The sequence below is a fragment of the Bos indicus genome, chromosome 5, assembly GCF_029378745.1.
Source record: "Bos indicus isolate NIAB-ARS_2022 breed Sahiwal x Tharparkar chromosome 5, NIAB-ARS_B.indTharparkar_mat_pri_1.0, whole genome shotgun sequence".
Lineage (NCBI taxonomy): Eukaryota > Metazoa > Chordata > Mammalia > Artiodactyla > Bovidae > Bos > Bos indicus.
Genome location: NC_091764.1, coordinates 112,978,278 through 112,997,781, shown reverse-complemented (window position 1 = coordinate 112,997,781; position 19,504 = coordinate 112,978,278). Strand labels below are relative to the sequence as shown.

Sequence of the window (19,504 nt, the reverse complement as noted above, 5' to 3'; positions counted from 1 at the left end):
GATCTGGGCACTGCTTGAAGGAGGAGCAGAGGATGATCAGGCTCCCAGGGCACAATGTGTACAAGAGTCAGGGTTCAGTGTATGTGGCGACTGCTCAGGGCCGACGGGGGACTTGTAGGCCTCATGGAATCGGGATTTCATCCACACTGGCTGCGCATGACCGGAGACCTTCAGGCTCAGAAATGACAAGTCTTTAAGATCCAGCTGAGGGACTTCCCTGGTGGTCCAGTGGTTAAGAATCCACCTTTCAATGCAGGAGGCACAGGTTCAATCCCTGGTCAGGGAACTTAAGATCCCACATGTGGTGGAGCAACTGAACCCGTGTGCTACAACTCGAGAGAAAAGCCCACATACTGCAAAGGAAGATCTCGCAACCAAGACCTGACACAGCCAAAAGTAAGTAAGTAAATATTAAAAAAAATAAAGCTAGCTCTTAGAACCAGCCGGGAAGACAACAAGCTGATCCAGAAAGCCTGGGTGGGCTACTGCCACGGGCTGGGTTGGGGGACAAAGGCGGAGTCTGGGGCGGGCTCCCAAAGCCTCAGTTTCCTCACTCAGAGTTGTCGTGAGGATGTGTGACGGTGGCAACAAAAGGGTGACACTCTAAAGCTCTGAACGCTATCAAGACTGTTCAGGTCTTGCACCCAGATGGCACCCAGACGCTTGGTTGGGAAGAAGAAGAAGAAAGCAAATGAGGTACCTGCCGAATATCCACAACATGTCAACCCAACGTGAGCCAGAAGGGAGGATGATGACAACACACGAGTTTTTAAAAGCTAGTGTCTATCAAGCCCTTACTATGGTCCAGTCTCCAGTGCTTTACATAGGTTCTCTCCACATCCTTCCCATAGCCCTTTGGGGCCCAGCAGCGTATCAGAACTCTCTGATCCTCCCACCCAGGAGCTGCCGAGGCCCCAGCTCGAGTGTAACACCCAGAGGCTCTTGTCTGTCTGCAGAGCCGGTCAGGGCCGGGGTTGTTTGTTCTTACGTTGACTCCATCCTCTCCAGACCACCTGTCTGTCTGCCTGTCTGCCTGCGGTGAGGCGCAGAGCCGCGGCCAGCTGTGGGCAGCTGGGCCCTTGGCCGTGCCGCCCGCTCCTGCGGCGGCCCACCCACCTTTGCACAGGTAGTAGGAGCCCACGAAGCTGGTCTTGGTGGGCCGGGGCCGGATCCGCTTCCACGTCTGGTCCTCAGCGCTCCGGAGCCGGCCGAGCAGCATGTCCCTCTTGCACTTGTGCTCGAGGCCCTCGCGGTAGGTGTAGTCGCCTGCCCGGGGGCCTGTGGGGAAGGGAGGTCCGGGACTGCGGTTCCGGAGGCAGAACTGAAGGGGGACGGGGGACTGGCCACCCCACTGCTGCCTAGAAGCCCACCTCCTTCCTCCGGGCCTCCCGCCAGTTCCTTGCCTGTGCTCCCTGCGGACAGGGTGTTGGGGCTGGCCGAAGATCCCCTCTGAGGAGCCCCTTCTCAGCATCCACCCCCTTTCCACCACCGCCCTGACTCTCCAGTCAGAGAGCCTGACCATGTCAGTGTCTGCTTGGAACAAATGATGAAGACAGAGGCCGGCAGAGAGCAGGCTCCATCTCCTCTTTTTCCTGCCCATGGAGGCATGGCCAGCTCTCCTTAGCCTCCCTCCCCTGCTCCTTTTCTTCTTTCCCCTGGTCCTCCTGAATCTTCTGACCAAGGGACTCCTCTCTCCCAACAATAGAGTGGGGTGAGTCTCCCCAAAGAGACCAGAAGGACCAAGGTCCCTCATGGGGACCTACATGACGTGGCTGGCCAGCAACTGGTGGGCAAAAACTCTGCTTCCCTAGCAGGGGACTGCGGATCACTCCGTACAAGGAAAAAAACCTCCTCGTGGGCACAGACACCCAGCTAGACGGCGTTTTGTCCCCTGGCCCTGTAGGGCCATGGGCTTCGCAGGATGACTCTGGCAGGCGTGATATGCATGTGATGGGGAGGGGGTGGACGACAGCAATAGATGACCTCTGAGTCCTGTCAACTCCAGCCCCTCTGAGATGGAGAATTTCAGGCTGGGAAGATTTGTAACCCTGAGATACCCAGAGAATATTATTCTGAAACATCAGGACTGTGGAATTCTGGCAGATGAAATGATGTTGAGTCTAGAAATCTGAAATTCTAGGTGTGTTGAAAATTGTTTACCAACACCAGGTACCTAGCTGGAATTGCTCCTACAGTCTCCTTTGGGTTCAGGGGCGGGGAGCCCAGGAAATAACCTTTCTCAGGCTCCTCTGTCCTCTGGATTCTAGGCAAGGTTTGAATTCACCCAGTGAGAGCTGGATGGAGAGGTGAATGTGGACAGAGATGCAGGCTGCACTTTCTCAGCAGATATGTTTGCAGCAGCTAGCTAGACCCTGCCTTCCACAGCCAGGAACCAGCCTCTGGGCTATGGGATAGCCGTGATACTGGCCAGCAGCCCCCTGAGCTCTGTGTGAGCAGTATACCCCACTTCTGGGCCTCAGCTTGTGAAGAAGTAGCCTACAGGCTCGATGGTGTCTCCTGGCTTCCACCCCTCCAGCCTTTCTGGCAGTTTTGAAAGTCCCTGCCCCACCCGACATCCCTGCTGCTGCTGCTGCTGCTGCTAAGTCACTTCAGCCGTGTCCAGCTGTGTGACCCCATAGACGGCAGCCCACCAGGCTCCCCCGTCCCTGGGATTCTCCAGGCAAGAACACTGGAGTGGGTTTCCATCTCCTTCTCCAATGCATGAAAGTGAAAAGTGAAAGTGAAGTCACTCAGTTGTGTCCAACTCTTAGCGACCCCATGGACTGCAGCCTACCAGGCTCCTCCGCCCATGGGATTTTCCAGGCAAGAGTACTGGAGTGGGGTGCCATTGCCTTCTCCCCTGACATCCCTGGCTGCTCTAAATAGCCAGCAGGGCTTCTGTCTTCCCAGACTTCTCTCTGACTGGTGCACTGGGGTTCTGGCATTCTGGGATTCTACGCTCCTGAGACCCCTGCTATCTCTGGGCAGAGGGGTGGAGCACGGAGGTGTGGCCTTACCTGTTTTAGGGTAGCACAGCTGACAGGCCTGCTTAAACTCGTGGGTGGCAGCCAAGGGGTTCTTGATGAGCAAGGCGGTGTTGGGCATGGAAGGCTCTGGCTGTAACAGGAGGAGGTTGGCCATTTTAGGCGCTGGACAGTGGCCGGAGCCACCAGGGCCAGCCTGGGCACCAGAAGTGTGACATCCCCCCCATCCCACTCAAGAGCCGAACCACAGCCTGGGACCCTCCTCCTTCCCCCAGCCTCCCAGACGGGGAGGTCCTTGTAACATGATCCAAGAATCCAACAGGGCTACTTCAGCCTAGTCAAGGTGCCTGCGTGACAGTGACCTTGGCCTAGAACCCTTCCTTGAGTCAAAGTCCAACGTAAAAGGAGTGAACAGGAGTGGCCCTGACTGGGGTCCAAGCACAGCCCACCACCAGCCCCCGCAACCCATCCTCTCTCCCAAGCCCCTACAGCCTCATTAGATGGGAAGAAGGCAAAACTCAGAGAGGTTTGGTGGCTTCCCCAGGGCCACACAGCTACTGTCTTGGCTGAGGCCAGAGTCTAGGTCACTTGAGTCCTGGACAGATGCTCTCTTCAACTCAAAGCTGGCTGAATCCTGAGATATGGGATGTTAATGACCCTGGAGAGATCACTCAATCCTCTGAGTCTCGATGTCCTCTCCAGTCAGAAAAGCGAGGGCCAAGCCCTCTGCTTGCTCCCAGCACGCCACCAGGCCAGGAAGGGTGTGGAAGGGCCAGGAAGAGACCATCTCTGGCCCACCTGCTCTTGAGGTTGCTGGACCTCATCCCACGCTGAGGGCTCACCCCCACTCTGGAGCCCACAGGGCTTTGCCTCCACCCCCCGGAGAGCACGAGGTACCTGGGCACCCATCCTGGCCGAGTCACTCACCGAGGGGGCTGGTTTCTGAGTACCGCTCGAGGGACGATGGTCCTGTGAGTTGGTGTCCTCTGGGCGAGAAGACAGAGGGGTCACCTGTCCTGAAGGGTGTAAGGGGCCCTCTATGTTTCTGTATTTCTCTTCTGTATTTCTAACTTGGAGAAGCCATCCAGGCCACACATGCTCTCCTATGTGAGCTATCGCCCGGGGACAGAGAAGCCTCCCAGCTCAGGCACATCCACCCCGCGCTTACACCTTCTATGCCCTGATAGCCCCTGGGAGAAAGCCTGAGCTCCTCAGCTTGGCTCACGGTCCTCCGAGACCAGCCTCAGGCCTTCAAGGCCCCCCAACCCACCCACCCTGTGGGCAACACCTCTGCTCATCCACCAGACCCTCCAACACCAGGCCTGCATAGCATCGCTCCGTCGGCTGGCAGGCAATCCTGCTAGCTGTCACCTCCTCCAGGAAGTCTCCGTGAAGCCCATCTGTGCCCCCTGGGAATTCCCATCAACAGCGAGCACTCTAGGCTAGGTCTGTCGGAAAACTGGTCCCACAGAGGCCCAGGAAGGTTTGTTTCCTTGCAGGGTCCTAGGTCAGAGTGGTGCTGGAGGAACCCATGGCCTTGCATTCTGCCCCCAGCCCCAGGATCATCCTCCCACCAGTCTGGCGATCCCAGGGTCCTGGGAGGCTGGGCAGAGAGCACCAGACTATATACCAGCCCTGCTGTTGATCTTAAGCAAGTCACCCAGCCCCTGAGGTCTTGGGCCCACGCTGTGGTGGGCATTACAGGAGACGCAAAGCCAGGGGCCCCAGACCAGGAAGGAGTTGTCATCCCAGCTGCACTCTCCAGAGACTAGAGACAGATGGCATTTTGCCAACTTTCAGGTGGTGGTGGAAGGCCTCACCCAGGAAGGAGCTGGGCTTGTCCAGGGAACCACGGGATGACCCGAAGCTGTCAAGGGCATCCAATCGGGTCTCTGAATATGGCAGCAGGTCCAGGGAGTCTAGCCCTGAGCCCGGAGGCTCCAGGGCATCCAGCACAGAGGCCGCCAGCTTCTTGGAGGGGTCCACGACGAGGCCGAAGGAGGCAGGGGGCAGCGGGCTGGACACGGGGATGGAGCCCCCCACCACAGGGGGCAGCAGCGGGGTCCCGCCGGGGAACACGGGGATCAGCTGGGGCAGCTCGCTGGGCACACCGCCGCCAGGCAGGCCTCCCTGCACCAGAGACTGCGAGATGGGAACAGAGGGAGGAGTTGGAGGAGAACACCAGCGAGATGCGAGTGCCCAGGCCCGTTCCACAGGGCAGACCTCAGTCCCTCCTGGAGGAGAACTCCAGCGAGATGCGAGTGCCCAGGCCCGTTCCGCAGGGTGGACCTCAGTCCCTCTTGGAGGAGAACACCAGCGAGATGCAAGTGCCCAGGCCCGTTCCACAGGGCGGACCTCAGTCCCTCCTGGATGCGCGATCTGTACTTTTCTTGTTTCATCCAGCGCAAGCAGCCTTCCCCTAGGCCTCAGTCTCCCCACTGCGACATGGATGCGGGCCTTCCCTCCCCCTCACCTGGGATGTGAGGATGTGATGGGGTCCCAGCGGGGAGTGGGGAGAGGGGTTCTGGGAACAGGAGGGGACAGCCATGCTCACCAGCGAGTCCAGGAGGGTATCCAGCTCTGGACCAAAGACGTCCCCATCGGAGAAGTCATCCAGGCTCTCAGTGCCAGGGAGGGCCCTGCTGCTGCTGTCCAGGGGGGCCAGCAGGTCCAGAACGTGAGGGAAGAGGGGCATCGTGGGGGTGGAGGGGAGGGGGGCCGGGGAGCCTCGCAGGTCCACGTAGCAGTCTGTGGATGGGGTGGGCTCAGTAGCTGCAGGGAGTCCCATCTGGTGGGAATGGGGGAGCTGGCCCGGGGCCCGGGGCTCCTCAGCTACCATCTGCCCTCCTCCCCTGCCTCCCCGGAGCCTGGAGCCCTGCCTGCCCCATGGCCTGACCCCACGGGGAGGCTTCGCTGGCAGAGGGGACTTCAGTCTTGTGGCATCTCCCAGATGAGCCAGGTCAGTGCCCACCTCTGGGGTATGCAACACCCCCTCTCAAGGACACTTTGTAACTGTGACCCCTCCTGGAAGCCAGTGAGGAAGACAAAGAAAGAGGAGGACTTCGAGAAAGGTGGACCCCCACCTGGGTCCCACTGAGGTGACCCCATACCTCCCAGGCTGGAGACTCGCCCTGTAGGGGAGTCTGTTTTCCTGCACTCACTCTTTTCTTTTGTACTTCAGGCAGTCCCCAGGGCAGGGAGCCCCTAGGAGCCCTGTCTGCAGGGCCAGGGATCTGCAGGGGCTTGACCAGGCTGACCTCCCGGGGTCGTGGGGGGTGGGGGCTGAGTTCTCCCCAGGGCGCATCTCCACCCCGTCGTCTGGCATCACGGACACTACCTGTTTCGATGTCATCTATGGAGCCCAATCCATTGGAAGTTCCCTGTAGAGAAGGGGGACGGGGCGGGTCAGACAGACACGGGCTGGGAGGGCCCCTCCCTGAGTGGCCCGCTTGTGTTAACCACCAGGCCGGCTGGTCAGGGGCCTTGTGTCTGCCTCTCACCAGAGTGTCCTCAGAGGGAGGGGACGCAACCTCTGAACTGGTTCCTTGCCCGTCACAAGGGGGTGTTTTACTGAGCCGTCCATGTGCATGCCAGGCGTGGACAGGTCACAGCTCAAAGCCTAAAACACCAGTCTCCTGATTGACTAGTGTCCCCTCGCCCAGTTATAGCCTCAGGCCCAACTGGCCCAGGTGGGACTCCCCTGCCCCCTGCGGACCTCCCACTGGAGGAAAAGCTGGGCCCAAGCCTGTGCTGTGGGCCTGACCAAGTCCCCCACCCTCTCTGGGCCCCCTTCCTCATCTGTAAAATGAGGACAGCACAGTCACCTCCTCCCCGGGCTGTTAAAAGGATGAGATCACGTGGCATTTGTACAGAGCTTAGAATAGTGCCCGACACACAGGGAGTGCTACATGTGTCAGTCGAATGTGAAACATCAACTTTTAAACCCAGGCCACCAGGAGGTTGGCCTGGGGAACCTGGCGTTCTCGTCCACCGGCCTCCACGCCTGACCCGAGTGGACTCGCCTGGCTCGTGCCCAGCACTGGGCTGTGGCCTGCCTTTCCCCACCTGCCTCCAGGCACTCAAGTGAGCGGCTCCCTCCTCTCCACCTGCCGGCATCCCGCAGCCTGGCTGCTCTGCGAAGTCCAAGGTGAGCAGGAGGCCAAGGCTGCCTCAGGCTCTGTCTGGTCCTGGATCTCACAGTCCTCCTTGCGTCTGGCTCCCCAGGCTGCCAAGAGTGCCCCGGGGCCTCGCTGTCTCCAAACCACGGGGAGCGCCCTGTGGGCACAGCTCGTGCCATCTCTGCTCCCAGGCACGCAGGGAATGACTGCCTGGCTGGCACCTCCACACTGGAGAATCTGGTGGGGAGCCCAGTGGCCAGGCTCACATGCAGCATCTCAGTGGGACCTCTGGAAGGTCAGGGGATCCAGCTGGGCCCCTCCTGCCCTTCCATCCCACGTGTCTGCAGGCCACTGTGTGTAGGGGGTGGTATGTGGGTGTGGGAGTGTGTGGTGGATGTGGGGGTGTGTGTGCACGTGTGCACATGTGTACGCATACATGGCACCATGCTAGCACAGGGAGGCAGGGTCCTCTCCATCGTGGAATCCTCTCTGCCTGGGCTTCTTAAAGACTCCCATCCCTGTGACCAATATGTAGTGGGGGATCCATAAGGTTGCAGGGATGGGTGGCTGGCTTGCCAGGGGCTGGGGTGCCCACTGCCATGCACGGCACCCCTTGGCTACAGACTCAGTGGACACCGAGGGTTGGCCCTTGTGGAGCTGAGCATCCCACCCATATCTGCTGTGCCCCTTTGGCCATGATCATTCAGTTATTCAACAACTGTCTTCTCAGCAGCCGCTGTGCCTGCCCAGCGCCACTCTGCCTGCTGTGATGAGCAGACACACCCCCTCGTGGGCCCCAAGGACCTGCAGGGGCTCCCCAACACTGCCCTGGAAAGACCCGACAGGCCCAGCCCTGCCTCGGGCACTGCACTCCCTTATGCCAGCCACACACCCACCCAGGGACCCGGGCACCAGTGTCATTTCCATTCTACAGAGGGAACCTAAGGCCAGGACATGATGTCATTTCCTTTAGGCCATGCCACCAGTGACAGCAGGAGACCCTCCAGTCTCCAGAACTGTGAGTAATAAATTTCTTATTTGTAAGTCACCCAGTACATGACTGTTTTTTTTTTTTTTTTGGCCATACCACATGGCCAAGATCTTAGTTCCCCGACCAGGGATGGAACCTGGGGCCCCAGCAATAAGTGCCAAGTCCTAGCCAGCGGACCACCAGGAAATTCCCTGCATTCTGTTACAGTGGCCAGAACAGACTATGACATTCCCTTAATTTAAATTTTTTTTGAAGACCCGGTATGCGGCAGACCTAGCCATTCTGGTTACAAACCATCCTGAACGCTACACAGGCAGGTCCACATGTGCCTCCCCTGCAGCCTGCCAGGCGCCCAAGGGCAAGGACACGCCTGTCTCAGCTCTGGCCCAGCGGCAGTCCAGAGCCATGAAGGGGTTCCCTGGGAGTCTGTGGAGTAAATGAGTGAATGAGCTGTCCTACTGTGTGGCGCTGGCCAAGTCCCCTCGTCACTCTTGTGCTCAGTTTCCCCCTACGTACAAGGAGGCGGGACGCCAGCCACGGTCAGCTCTCACAGCCCGTCCCCCTCCCCAGGTCCTCCTGAGCAGTTCCTGTGTGGTGGGTGGTGGGGGGTCTGATGTGTGCAGGGCCCTGCCCTGCCCCCTAGACAAGGCCTGGTGGTCCGATCTCAACCGCCTTTCTCTCTCAGTCCTACTCCCACTCTTCCTGTTGCCACTGGCTTCTTTCTCGGGGTCCACAAGTGAGGGTACCCCCAACGGTCCCCCTGCAGTGACCTAACCCTGACTCTAATGTGTGGGGACCACTCCCAGCACCGCAGCCATACTCCATACCCCCACTCCGCCCCTGTGGTCCCAGGAGGCCCCTCCTGGGAGCGGGGAGGTGCTCTGGGTCCCAGGGCTGCCCTCAAGAGCCTGGTGCAGGCCCAAGCTGTCATCACCCCACTTCTCCAGGCAGGGACTGGCTGCAGTGGTGAGAATGGGGACAGATTGAGCCCAACCCTTCAGTGTGCTGCCTCTGGCTCTGCTGCTTGAGGTTGTTTATATCCGAGAACAAACCCAAAGCTCTCATGATGGATGAACCAAGATAGGCTGGTCCTGGGCAGGGGGTGGGGTGCGGGGCAGTGGTACAGATGGTGGGGATCGGCTCAGGGTCCTGCCCCATCCTACCTGATCTGCCACACCAGCCGCAGTGCCGTTGCTGAGCAGAGAAAAGGTTTCCAATTCCTGCCAGAGATTGGAGAGAGACAGGAAGAGATGGCGATTCTGCAAAGGTGCTCAGCTGCTCCCACCAGCTGGGGCTGCAAAGGAGCCCCAACCAGGCGGGTGGGGTCTGTGGTGCCCTCCCAAGCTTCCTGCCCCTAGGCTTGCAGGGAGTCGCCCACCCTGTCTCTGTGAGTTCCATTTGGATGTTTTCTTCCTGCTACCACGACCAGGGCAGAGGACTTCTAGGCACACACTTCCTGTGTGTGCCCGGCACAGTCTCAAACACTCTCTCCCTGTGATCCTCCCATGAGCCCTCTATTGTTGTTTACTTGCTAAGTGTGTCCAACACTTTGTGACCCCATGGACCGCAGCACACCAGGCTTCCCTGTCCTTCACTGTCTCCTGGAGTTTGCTCAAACTTGAGTCCACTGAGTTGGTGACGCCATCCAACCATCTCATCCTCTGTCGCCCTCTTCTCCTCCTGCCCCCAGTCTTTCCCAGCATCAGGGTCTTTCCCAAGGAGTTGGCACTTCTCATCAGGTGGCCAAAGTACTAGAACTTCAGCTTCAGCAATTCACTGAGCCCTCTGAGAGGGGACACGATTATCCCCACATCCCAGATGTGGAAAAGAAGGGGGAGAGAGAGGAACTAACTTGCTCCAGGTCACAGCAGAGACTCTAGAGCCATACCCTCTCCTGAATGTGGCTTCCTGGCCCAAAGTAGGAGCCAAATGAATACACGTGGATGTGAATGAGCCAAACAGATACCGACAATTCAAACATGCACCACACGGGGGTTATTTGAGAACAGGAGGCTGAAGGACACCAGTGTCAACTGAGGCCATCTCTGGGATGTTAAGGTTGGCCAGGACAGGGGACTGAGCAGGCTTTAACAGCTGGTGTCTAGGGTGAGCTGGGAGCTTTGGCTGTTCTTTCCTCTTCCGAGAGGCTCTGAAAGCCGTTCCAGGGCTTTCAGCCAACAGACAGGGAAGATTACCTGCTGTCACCCCCTCTGTCCTGGCCTGGCCCCAGCCCCCCTCACCTATGTCTCTCAAAGGCCCCGGCCCCCCTCTACACGTCTCCCCACCCCCCAGCCCCACCCAAGCCCCAGTGCCCAGGGCCCACCTACCTGGGGCCTCTTATATGCCTTCCGAACTCGAAGCCCAAGCTTCTGAGCCAGCTCCTGACCAAGCTGAGTTACACTTTCATCCTGAGAAGGCAAGACACAGGGTAAGGGGGGGTGAGTTTGCTCCGACTTGCGAAGCTGTGCTCCAAACGCTTGCGCAGCCCAGCAAAGGGGGACAGGGTCCCCATTACCCCAGGTTATGGGTACGGAAGCGAGATCCTAGGAGGGGATGCTAGCTGCTCAGGTCACACGGCTGGTGCGTGGGGGGCTGGGGCCAGGAAACCGTGCTTCTCCTGTTCCCTTTATTATACGGAGTAGAAAGGAATACGTTTGGGGTTTCATTTCAATATTATCTCTTTGTTTCCACAATTCAAGTAACAGTTACTGCAGAAGGCGGAAATGTCAGAGATGGAGTAAGGACTCCCTGGACTCTCACCCTAGACTCCCACTCCCATAGCGGGAGCTTAGCCAACAAGGGTGCTCTGTGTCCCTACAGATCTCAGCTAGGGACTCACACACACGTGGATGACAAAGGATGTTTAGTTTTGCTTTGTGGGGATTTTCTCCTTCTTTTTGTATATGAGTGAGATTATATTACACCTGTTGCTTGTTCTACAATGGGCTTCTTTTATCAAACAGTGTCTTGGAGCTCTCTGCAGGTGAGGACGAGCAGATGGAGCACAGGCGCCAAGGAACAAGGCCGGGTAGAGTCTAGAAGGAGCCTGGCCCACGGCTGTGCTCAGTAATGGCACCCAGCACCCCTTCCACCCTCCATGTCTGTACCACCGCCTATGTGCCAGGCACAAGCTGGAGGCCAGGGACATCGCAGTCACAGGGCAGGTGGGGCCCAGGCCTCCCTGAGGTGCCAGTTCAGTGGGGAGACCAGTCAGTGAACAGAGCAACGGCGACTGCAGTCCTGACTTCAGATGGGCATTGGGGACGCTGTTCATTCATCCACCTCCCCACCTCACTGACAACTCCTGGAGCCCAGGGTCTGGGTCACCTCTGGTCCTGACACCCAGCACAGAGCAGGGCCTGGTCAGCGTTTGCCCGGGAAAACGAGGGAATTCTCTGACTCAAAGGCAGAAGTCCTTACGTGGGTACGTCCCTCTGGGGAGTTACCAGCCCTCACAGGGAGCCCTCACAGGGAGCCCTCACAGGTCTGGCTCCCTGGCCTGTACAGCGAGGTGAGAGCCACCCTCTCCTCCTATAAGAAGGCAGGCCCAGGACCCAGATGTGGACCTGCTGCAGATGCTGAAGAACTCGGTGGAGGTCGGGGACTAGATCAAAAGAGAGTAAACTGAATTGGAGAAGCAAGAATAATAAACAGAAAGTATAACAACAGTGAGTGTTCTGAACTCTTACTGTGTCCATCCACTGTGCCCACTTCCCTGTATGACTTTCTGATTCCATCCTCAGCACAGCCCTATGGTGCATGGTATACCATCACCCCCGCTTCATGTCATCGCCCCCACTTCAAAGGGGTGCAAACCAAGACTCAGAGGGGCTAAGCCCTGTGTCCAAGGGCACAGAGCTCGTAGATAGCAGGCCCAAGATTAGAACCCAAACCCAGACCAGTTCTCTGGCACTGACATTCCTGATCATCCTGCCTCCAGCCTCGTCTCTGCTCTGCCCACTCAAATCTTTCTTGCTTCTTCCAGCCCCACTCAAGCCCTGCCTCCTCCTGGGAGCCCTCCAGGATCCTGACCACTCCTGAGAGCTCTCTTAGTCCTTCCTAGGCAGCATTTACCCTTCTCCAAGCCCTTTCACACCCATGATTCCAGAGACAAAGTGGGAAGGGCACTTTATAGACATGGAGCTGATCTGCAGAGAGGAGAGGAGGGGCTTTGCCAGGATCATGTCAGGCTCCGTGCAGCCAGGCCTAGACCTCAGGGCTGTTTTCACGTGTCTCCCTCCAGACTGTGGGTCCCTGGAAGGCACAGATCTGGACACTCCGTGGGCGCTTCATAAATATTTGTTAAGTTGATGGATAAATGGGGAGGGGACATGTGCCCAGCTGTGTGTGAGCTGGGGCAAGCAAGACCTTTGACTGGATTTTCCCATTGACCTTCCCCACCTAATGACACCCTGGACGTCAGGATCCCACACACACGACACCCCCATTAGGTGCTCACTGAAACCCTTGACTCTAGGAGAGGGGTGGAGATTAAACAGTCAGACTGCTCAGGCTTCCCTGGTGGCTCAGTGCCAATGCAGGAGACATGGGTTCAATCCCTGATTCAGAAAGATCCCACATGCCCCGGGGCAGCTGAGCCCGTGAGCCACAACTACTGAGCCTGTGTTCTAGAGCCCATGCTCCCAACTTGAGTAGCCCCCACTCGCCGCAACTAGAGAAAGCCTACTCAGCAACGAAGACCCAGCACAGACAAAAACAAATAAAAGTGAAAGTCGCTCAGTCGTGTCCAAGTCTTCCTGACCCCATGGACTCTACAGTCCTTGGAATTCTCCAGGCCAGAATACTGGAGTGGGTAGCCGCGCCCTTCTCCAGGGGATCTTCCCAACCCAGGGATTGAACCCAGGTCTCTGGTGTTGCAGGCAGATTCTTTACCAGCTGAGCCACGACGGAAGCCCCCCAAAATTTTATATATATATATATATATGTGTGTGTGTGTGTGTGTGTGTGTGTATGTATGTATGTATATAAAAGGAGTCAGACTACTGGGCTCAAGTCTCGACCCTGCCCCCTCACTGGGATTTCAGTAAGTTCCCTCCTCTCCATGCCTCTGTCTCCTCATCTTTAAAATGGGGATAATGAGAGCGTCTATCTCACAGGACTCTCTCAAGGGTTAAGTAAGTTAATATAGAACCTGAATAGTAAGTAAGTTGATACACAAGTATATGTTTAGCAGTGCCTGGTGTTAATATCAGCATCTCAGCGGAGGAAAGCAAGGCTCAGAGGGGTGAGGCACGTGGGCCCAGAGAGGATGGGGAGCCTGGCCTCCGCGAGCGAGGCGGCACTCACATGGGGCAGGGCCAGGGAGCAGCGGCTGCTGCACGCGTAGGCCTCCTTGTGGCGCCCCAGCTCGGTCAGGGCCCGCGCCTTGCGGAACAGCGCCCGGATGTTCTCGCTGTCCAAGCCCAGCGCCTTCTCGCTGTCCTCCAGCGCCTTCTCGTACAGGCCCTGCCAGAGAGGAGCAGGGGGCCGCCCGTCAGCCTGTTACCCGCCCTCCCTCAGCCTCCTGCCTCCACGGGGACCGAGGACCAACCTCCTCCCTTCCTCGCAGACGGGGCGGGGGCAAGGGCTCCAGGAGACAGCTCTGGTGTTCAGACCCAATCAAGGGTGTTTGTTGTCCAGCCAAGGAGCCCTGGCAGGACATGAAGGGGAAGGGCCTTCGAACTCTACAGTCATGAGCCCGGCCACTCAGAAGACCACAGACTGCAAGTAACACAGGCATCTCCAGAGGAGGCAACATCAGGAAAGTGGCTCAGCACACAGAACACACCGTGAAGAACGGGCATCTGGTAGACCCGTTCATCCAGCCCTGACTCCCCTAACCCTAACCCTCAGCAGAGCCCACTGCAGAGCCCCGTAGGATCTGGGGAATGACTGAGGCCCTGAGCGAGGACAAGCAAGAGGAGAAGGCTGGAGCTGCAAGAATGAGGGAAAGGCAGAACCTGAAGTCTGGAGAAAGGAGGAAGGTGGTGGAGGATGGGGAGGGGGTTTGCAGAAAGAGATGGTGATAAGGGCGCCGGTCCTCAGCTCTGATGGCCCACAGACTCCTGCCAGGGCCCAGGCCGTCTGAGAACCTAACTTAACTCATCTGGGGCAGGGCTTGGGCTCCATATCATGACAACACTTTTTATTATGTATTAGTCCTTTAAAAGCTCTCCAGGTGAGTCCATTGTGCGCTGGGGTTGAGAGCCCTGGGAGCAGAGGGCGGGGGTGAGGGGCATGGGGGCGGAGCAGCCACAGGGGCGTGTGGGTGGGACCAGCGGGTGGGGGGAGCTCACCATGGTGAAGTAGCAGGCGGCCCGATTGACGTGGAGCTTACACAGGAGTTCCCGCGGCAAGGCTACCTGGTCAGAGGCGGCGTAGTCGGCCACGTTCAGCCCCTCCATGTACTGCACCAGCGCTTGCTTGTAGTCCTTCTCCCGGAACAGGTCATTGCCCTCAGCGAACAGGTTCTGCACCAGCTTGAGCAGAAAGGCCTGCCGGGGCAGGGCGTGGGAATGAGGGTGCTCAGGGGGTCTTCTGCACCCAGCTCGGGCCCTGTCACCCAAGCCCCATGTCCCCCACCAGGGACACCCTGCCCTTTGCCTTCCCCCAGCCCAGCCCCTGATGCTCACCTCATATTCTTCTTGCTTTAAGGGTAGGGTTGACCTATGGGAAAAGGACACAAGGTCTGGACGGGCCCAGGATTCTCAGCCTCCCACAGACCCAGGAACCAGAGCCACAGGTTAGAGACCATGCCTGGGAGCTGGTTCCCCCAGGTCAGACCTCAGACATCACCTTGTGGACCGAGATGAGGGGACAGCAGTTTTTTTTTTTTTTTCCCCTAAATCAACACCACGCTGCCCCTCTCTTTCCTACAAAAGGATGGTGGAAGGTCCTGCTTCTGCCCCAGGCCTGGCAGCCAGGCTTTCCCAGGTGCTGCTGTGGTTGTTCAGTCGCTAAGTCATGTCTGACTCTTTGGTGACCCCATGGACTGTAGCACGCCAGGCTCCTCTGTCCTCCACTATCTCCCAGCATTCGCTCAAATTCATGTCCATCGAGTCGATGATGCTATCTAACCATCTCATCCTCTGACACCCCCTTCTCCTATTGCCGTCAATCTTTCTCAGGATCAGGGGCTTTTCCAATGAGTTGGCTCTTCGTATCAGGTGGCCAGACTATTGGAGCTTCAGCTTCAGCATCCATCCTTCCAATGAATATTCAGGGTCGATTTCCCTTATGATTGACTGGTTTGATCTCCTTGCAGTCCAAGGGACTCGCTAGAGTCTTCTCCAGCACCACAATTCGAAAGCATCAATTCTTCAGCGCTCAGCCTTCTTTATGGTCCAATTCTCACATCCATACATGACCACTGGAATAACCATAGCTTTGACTGTATAGACCTTTCCAGGTGCACATTGCTGAGAAGGAGCTCTGGCTGGCTGTCCTCTGCCTAAGAAACCAGTCCCTGGGTACGACCATGTCCCTGCAAACCAAACTTGCAACTTCAGATTCGCAGGCAGCACCCAAAGTCTACCTTGGGGGCCATTCATTTGGGAGTCTCTGCACTTTTTCTGTCCCTGCCCACAAGACACACAAACCCCAACCAATGCCCAGCACATAGAACCTAACCCTTCCTGCCAAACTCAGCAGAGTAGGTGGGACCTTAGGCACCCTCTCCTGCCAAAACAATGTCAGCTCAGAACAGCTGAGCCCAGGAGAAAGTGTGAAAGAAAGGAAGGGAGAGGAAGGGCCTTCAGGGAGAAAGGAGAAAGCAAGGAGAAAGCAAGCATGAGCCCAAGGCACATTTGTGAGGCTACAAGGCAGCACTGGAAGGGAAGCTGGGGTTTGTCTTCTGGTCTCTCATGTCACAGAGGGGAAACCAGACATTCAGAGAGGGGCAGTGACAGGCCCAAGGTCACACAGCAGGTCCAAGCCAGGGCCAGAGAGCAGGGCTGGGGCTCCTTCTACTGCCTGGAGCCACTGTGAATACCTGTGCAAAAAAGAACAGCTTAGGGACTTCCCTGGTGGCTCAGACGGTAAAGAATTCACCTGCCAATGCAGGAGATGTGGGTTCGAACCCTGGGTTGGGAAGATCCTCTGGAGAAAGAAATGGCAACCCACTCCAGTATTCTTGCCTAGAGAAATCCATGGACAGAGAAGCCTGGCAGTCTACAGTCCATGGGGTGGCAAGGAGTAAGACACGACTGAGCGACTAACACAGGGACTTCCCTGGTGGTCCAGTGGTTAAGACTCTGTGTTTCCAATGCAGGGGGCATGGGTTCAATTCCTGGTTGGTCAGGTAAGATCTCATTAAAGGCAGCCTAAGCTGGTGAGTGACAAGTGGTGAGTGGAGACCCCGGAGGTCCCCTGTGGGGAGGGGGAGGTGTCCCTGACTGTGACAGTGGGGCTGGCCACCCACCCTCTCATTTGCCGCCCACCATCAGAAACCAGGGCCTGTCCCTCCTCGCTCAGCCGTGGCTGCCCGCCGCTCTCCTCCTAACTCATCTTCCACCTCCAGCCTCTCTTCCTCCAGCCTCAGCTTCATCTTCAGTAGGTCACACTCTGTCCTTAAGGTCACCTTATTCTGGTGTTTAAGGCTCTACACAAGCCTGTCACCCACCTGTCCGCAGCACTTCATGGCTCCTACGGTGTTTGGTGCCTAGCAAAGCACACGAGGTCGGCACACGAGGAAACAGCCATTTCTAAAGGAACAGGCCTGACTGTATAACCTGTAGTTCCTCAGGAGACCAACGTGTGGGCTCCTGGGAGGGTGACCCACTGCTATACCTCCTCAGAGTTCCCCTTTGGGAAGGGGAAGGAAGACACGGAGCTAACACTGACCTCAAGCGCAACGATCTGGAGAAGGAAGGGGCATTCTCTCTGTTTCACAGACGCTGAGACCACAGAAAGCAGCGGCACCAGGATGGGGGCTGAAGACTGGGGCTTGGAGGTCCAGTTACACAGAAATCAGTGACTTGAAGATAGAATTTTTATGACAGACAGGATTCCCAAGGCCTGCCTTGTTCTCCAGAATGGCCTCTGAGCAAAACTTGGGCATTTGACCAAGATCAACACTCTCCCCCAGATGGAAGACGAGCCCCCTGTGAAGAAGGGTGAGGCCACAGCTCTGAGCTGGCAGAAGCCAGGAAAAGTGGCCGTTTTGCAAGTTGAGGAAGGAGAGCGTGTTGTGAGAATATAAACACACAGCAGATCATGTGTGTGTGTGTCTGTGTGTGGAAAAGGGCCGAGCTTGTGCTGAAAAAGCAGGTTGCATTTTGCAAGTCTGCGTGAGCACAAAATCAGGGAGTATATGAGGGTTTGTGGGGCTTTTGCAGTGGCTCAGCGGTAAAGAATCTGCCTTCAGTGCGGGAGACACAGGAGATGTGGGTTTGATCCCTGGGTCAGGAAGACCCTCTGGAAGAGGAAATGGCAACCCATTCCGGTATTCTTGCCTGGAAAATTCCATGGACAGAGGAGCCTGGCAGGCTAACAGTCCATGGGGTCGCAAGAGTTGGACACAACTGAGCTACTGAACGACAACAATGAGGGTTCGTATGTGCAAACCCCAGTTTTGTAGGCAGTCATATTTAAGATAAAGACACAAAATGAGAAATGAAGAATTGCTAGGCAATCTTTCAGGGCTTTGGAAAAAACTCTTACAAATGAGGGGCTGGGAGCTTACACTTCATCAGAGTCATGATAAACGTGCCTCTGAGGGTCCATTTCAGAGAGAGAAAAGAGTTAATAAAAATATTTTGTGTGTAAAGAAAAAGATGAAAAAAAAACCAACACGGCATATGGGTACCAGGGGCAAATAATGGAAAGAAATTTGGGTTTTGGAGTCCGCAAGACCCAGGTTAGAATTCCGTCGTTTAATAGCTGTGTGACTAAACCAGTTTCTTAACCTCTCTGAGCCTCAGCTTTCTCATCTGCAAAATGGAGATAAAACCACCTGCTTAACTGAGCCGTTGTGAAGATGAGAGAGACGACGGATGTGAAGGGCCCAGCATGGAATAGAAAGACGTGCTCAGCAAGCAAAGACTACTGACTTATTATGGGATGTGCACAGACAAGCAAGAGAATTAACAGGGAGCATAGGAGCATGCGTGGACAGGGAGGGTAAAATGATATGCTGGACAAGGCCACAGGGTGGCCAGGGTCAGGTCAGGAAGCGTGTGCACATGTGCAGATCATGGCTCAGGGTTAAGAGCACCCCTGGCGCCCGCCCCGCCAGCCCCTTCCCAACCTGTCCCACCTCCTCACTCCCCAACACACAGGGCAGCCAGAACAGCAAAAGCTCAGTAAGCAAGAAACGGGAGCCCTGGAGAAGATGTGCCACCCTCCGACCCCTGCCCCCCCCGCCCCAAACACACACTCACTGAATGAACTGCAGCCCCTTCTCGATGTCCGCCTTCCGTCTCTGCCTCTCCATCAGTCTCTGCGGAGAGAACGCCGTCCATCAGGAAGTCAGCAGGGCTGGTCGCCATCTACACCCGCCTCCCCACCGTGTGTTCCCTTACTCCCTGCTCACCCCATCTCACAGGGTGGCAGGGCGTCCCTGAGGGCAGTGACCCATCTCGGGGGCCGCACAGACCTCCAGCACACGGCTCTCCATCCACACCTGCACCTCCCCTGGACCCTGAGTTTGTACAGCACCTTCAATGGACAGGGGGGTTCGTGAAGGCCACCACCCCTTCCCCATACGTGGCTGGGGCTGCCAAACTGCACAGGACACCCTCAAGTTCAAGGGGAAAGTCTTGCTTTACCAGCAGGCACAGTTTAGAGAGAAGAAACACAGAAAATGCCAGCACGGCCATGATTACAGCTACAGTGTAGCATCACACGTGGGCCAGGCACTCTGTATCAGGCTCACTGAATCTGCCAGGAGGTGGGTATCTTTTTTTTTTTTTTTTTGCGGTATCATGTGGCATATGGGATCTTAGTTCCCTGACCAGGGATTGAACTCATGCCCCCTGCATTGGAAGTACGGAGTCTTAACCACCAGACCTCTAGGGAAGTCTTGAGGTGGGTGTCACTTTGTCCCCATTTTACCAGGAAACTGAAGCTCAGGGAGCCCTCGTCATAAGCTGGCTGGCCTCCACCACAACCAGGCCGTGGTGGCCTGGTACCCGCACCGTTTCAGTGAGGTGGTGTGAATTCCCCATGTTATGGATGAGGGGAGACCGAGGCTCAGAGAGGCTGAGGGGTGGCCCAAGGCTGCAGAGCAAATGAATGGCATTGAACTCGTGCAGGGATCTGCTCCAGAGATGAAGGGAGTGAAAACGGAAGGCAGGGGTGCTTCAGGAGAAGGAGGCGCAGGCAGAGCAGCTAGGGTTCTGGTACCCCCAGGGTGAGGGCCCCCCCTCCTCCCCGGGAGCTGGAAGCTCCTGGCCAGATCCAAACAGCCTGCT

At 57.0% G+C, this 19,504-nt stretch overlaps 1 protein-coding gene across 4 annotated transcripts in view; it reads right to left on the bottom strand.

Annotated features, from left to right (window-relative positions):
* ZC3H7B (zinc finger CCCH-type containing 7B) overlaps positions 1 to 19,504 on the bottom strand; it is a 56,482-nt gene that overhangs the window by 16,045 nt on the left and 20,933 nt on the right. For 2 of the 4 annotated variants that reach the window (XM_019961872.2, XM_019961873.2), the window contains exons 2-13: positions 18,473 to 18,531; positions 14,726 to 14,759; positions 14,390 to 14,587; positions 13,401 to 13,559; positions 10,421 to 10,501; positions 9,257 to 9,313; positions 6,322 to 6,364; positions 5,539 to 5,732; positions 4,805 to 5,126; positions 3,912 to 4,000; positions 3,018 to 3,117; positions 1,117 to 1,278 (exon numbers count right to left, since the gene is read on the bottom strand). In XM_019961872.2, the coding sequence (XP_019817431.1) occupies positions 1,117 to 1,278; positions 3,018 to 3,117; positions 3,912 to 4,000; positions 4,805 to 5,126; positions 5,539 to 5,732; positions 6,322 to 6,364; positions 9,257 to 9,313; positions 10,421 to 10,501; positions 13,401 to 13,559; positions 14,390 to 14,587; positions 14,726 to 14,759; positions 18,473 to 18,525 (1,492 nt within the window). In that variant the 5' untranslated portion in view covers positions 18,526 to 18,531. The remainder of the gene's footprint in view (positions 1 to 1,116; positions 1,279 to 3,017; positions 3,118 to 3,911; positions 4,001 to 4,804; positions 5,127 to 5,538; positions 5,733 to 6,321; positions 6,365 to 9,256; positions 9,314 to 10,420; positions 10,502 to 13,400; positions 13,560 to 14,389; positions 14,588 to 14,725; positions 14,760 to 18,472; positions 18,532 to 19,504) is intronic. The other 2 variants (XM_019961874.2, XM_019961875.2) reach the window with 1 other exon arrangement.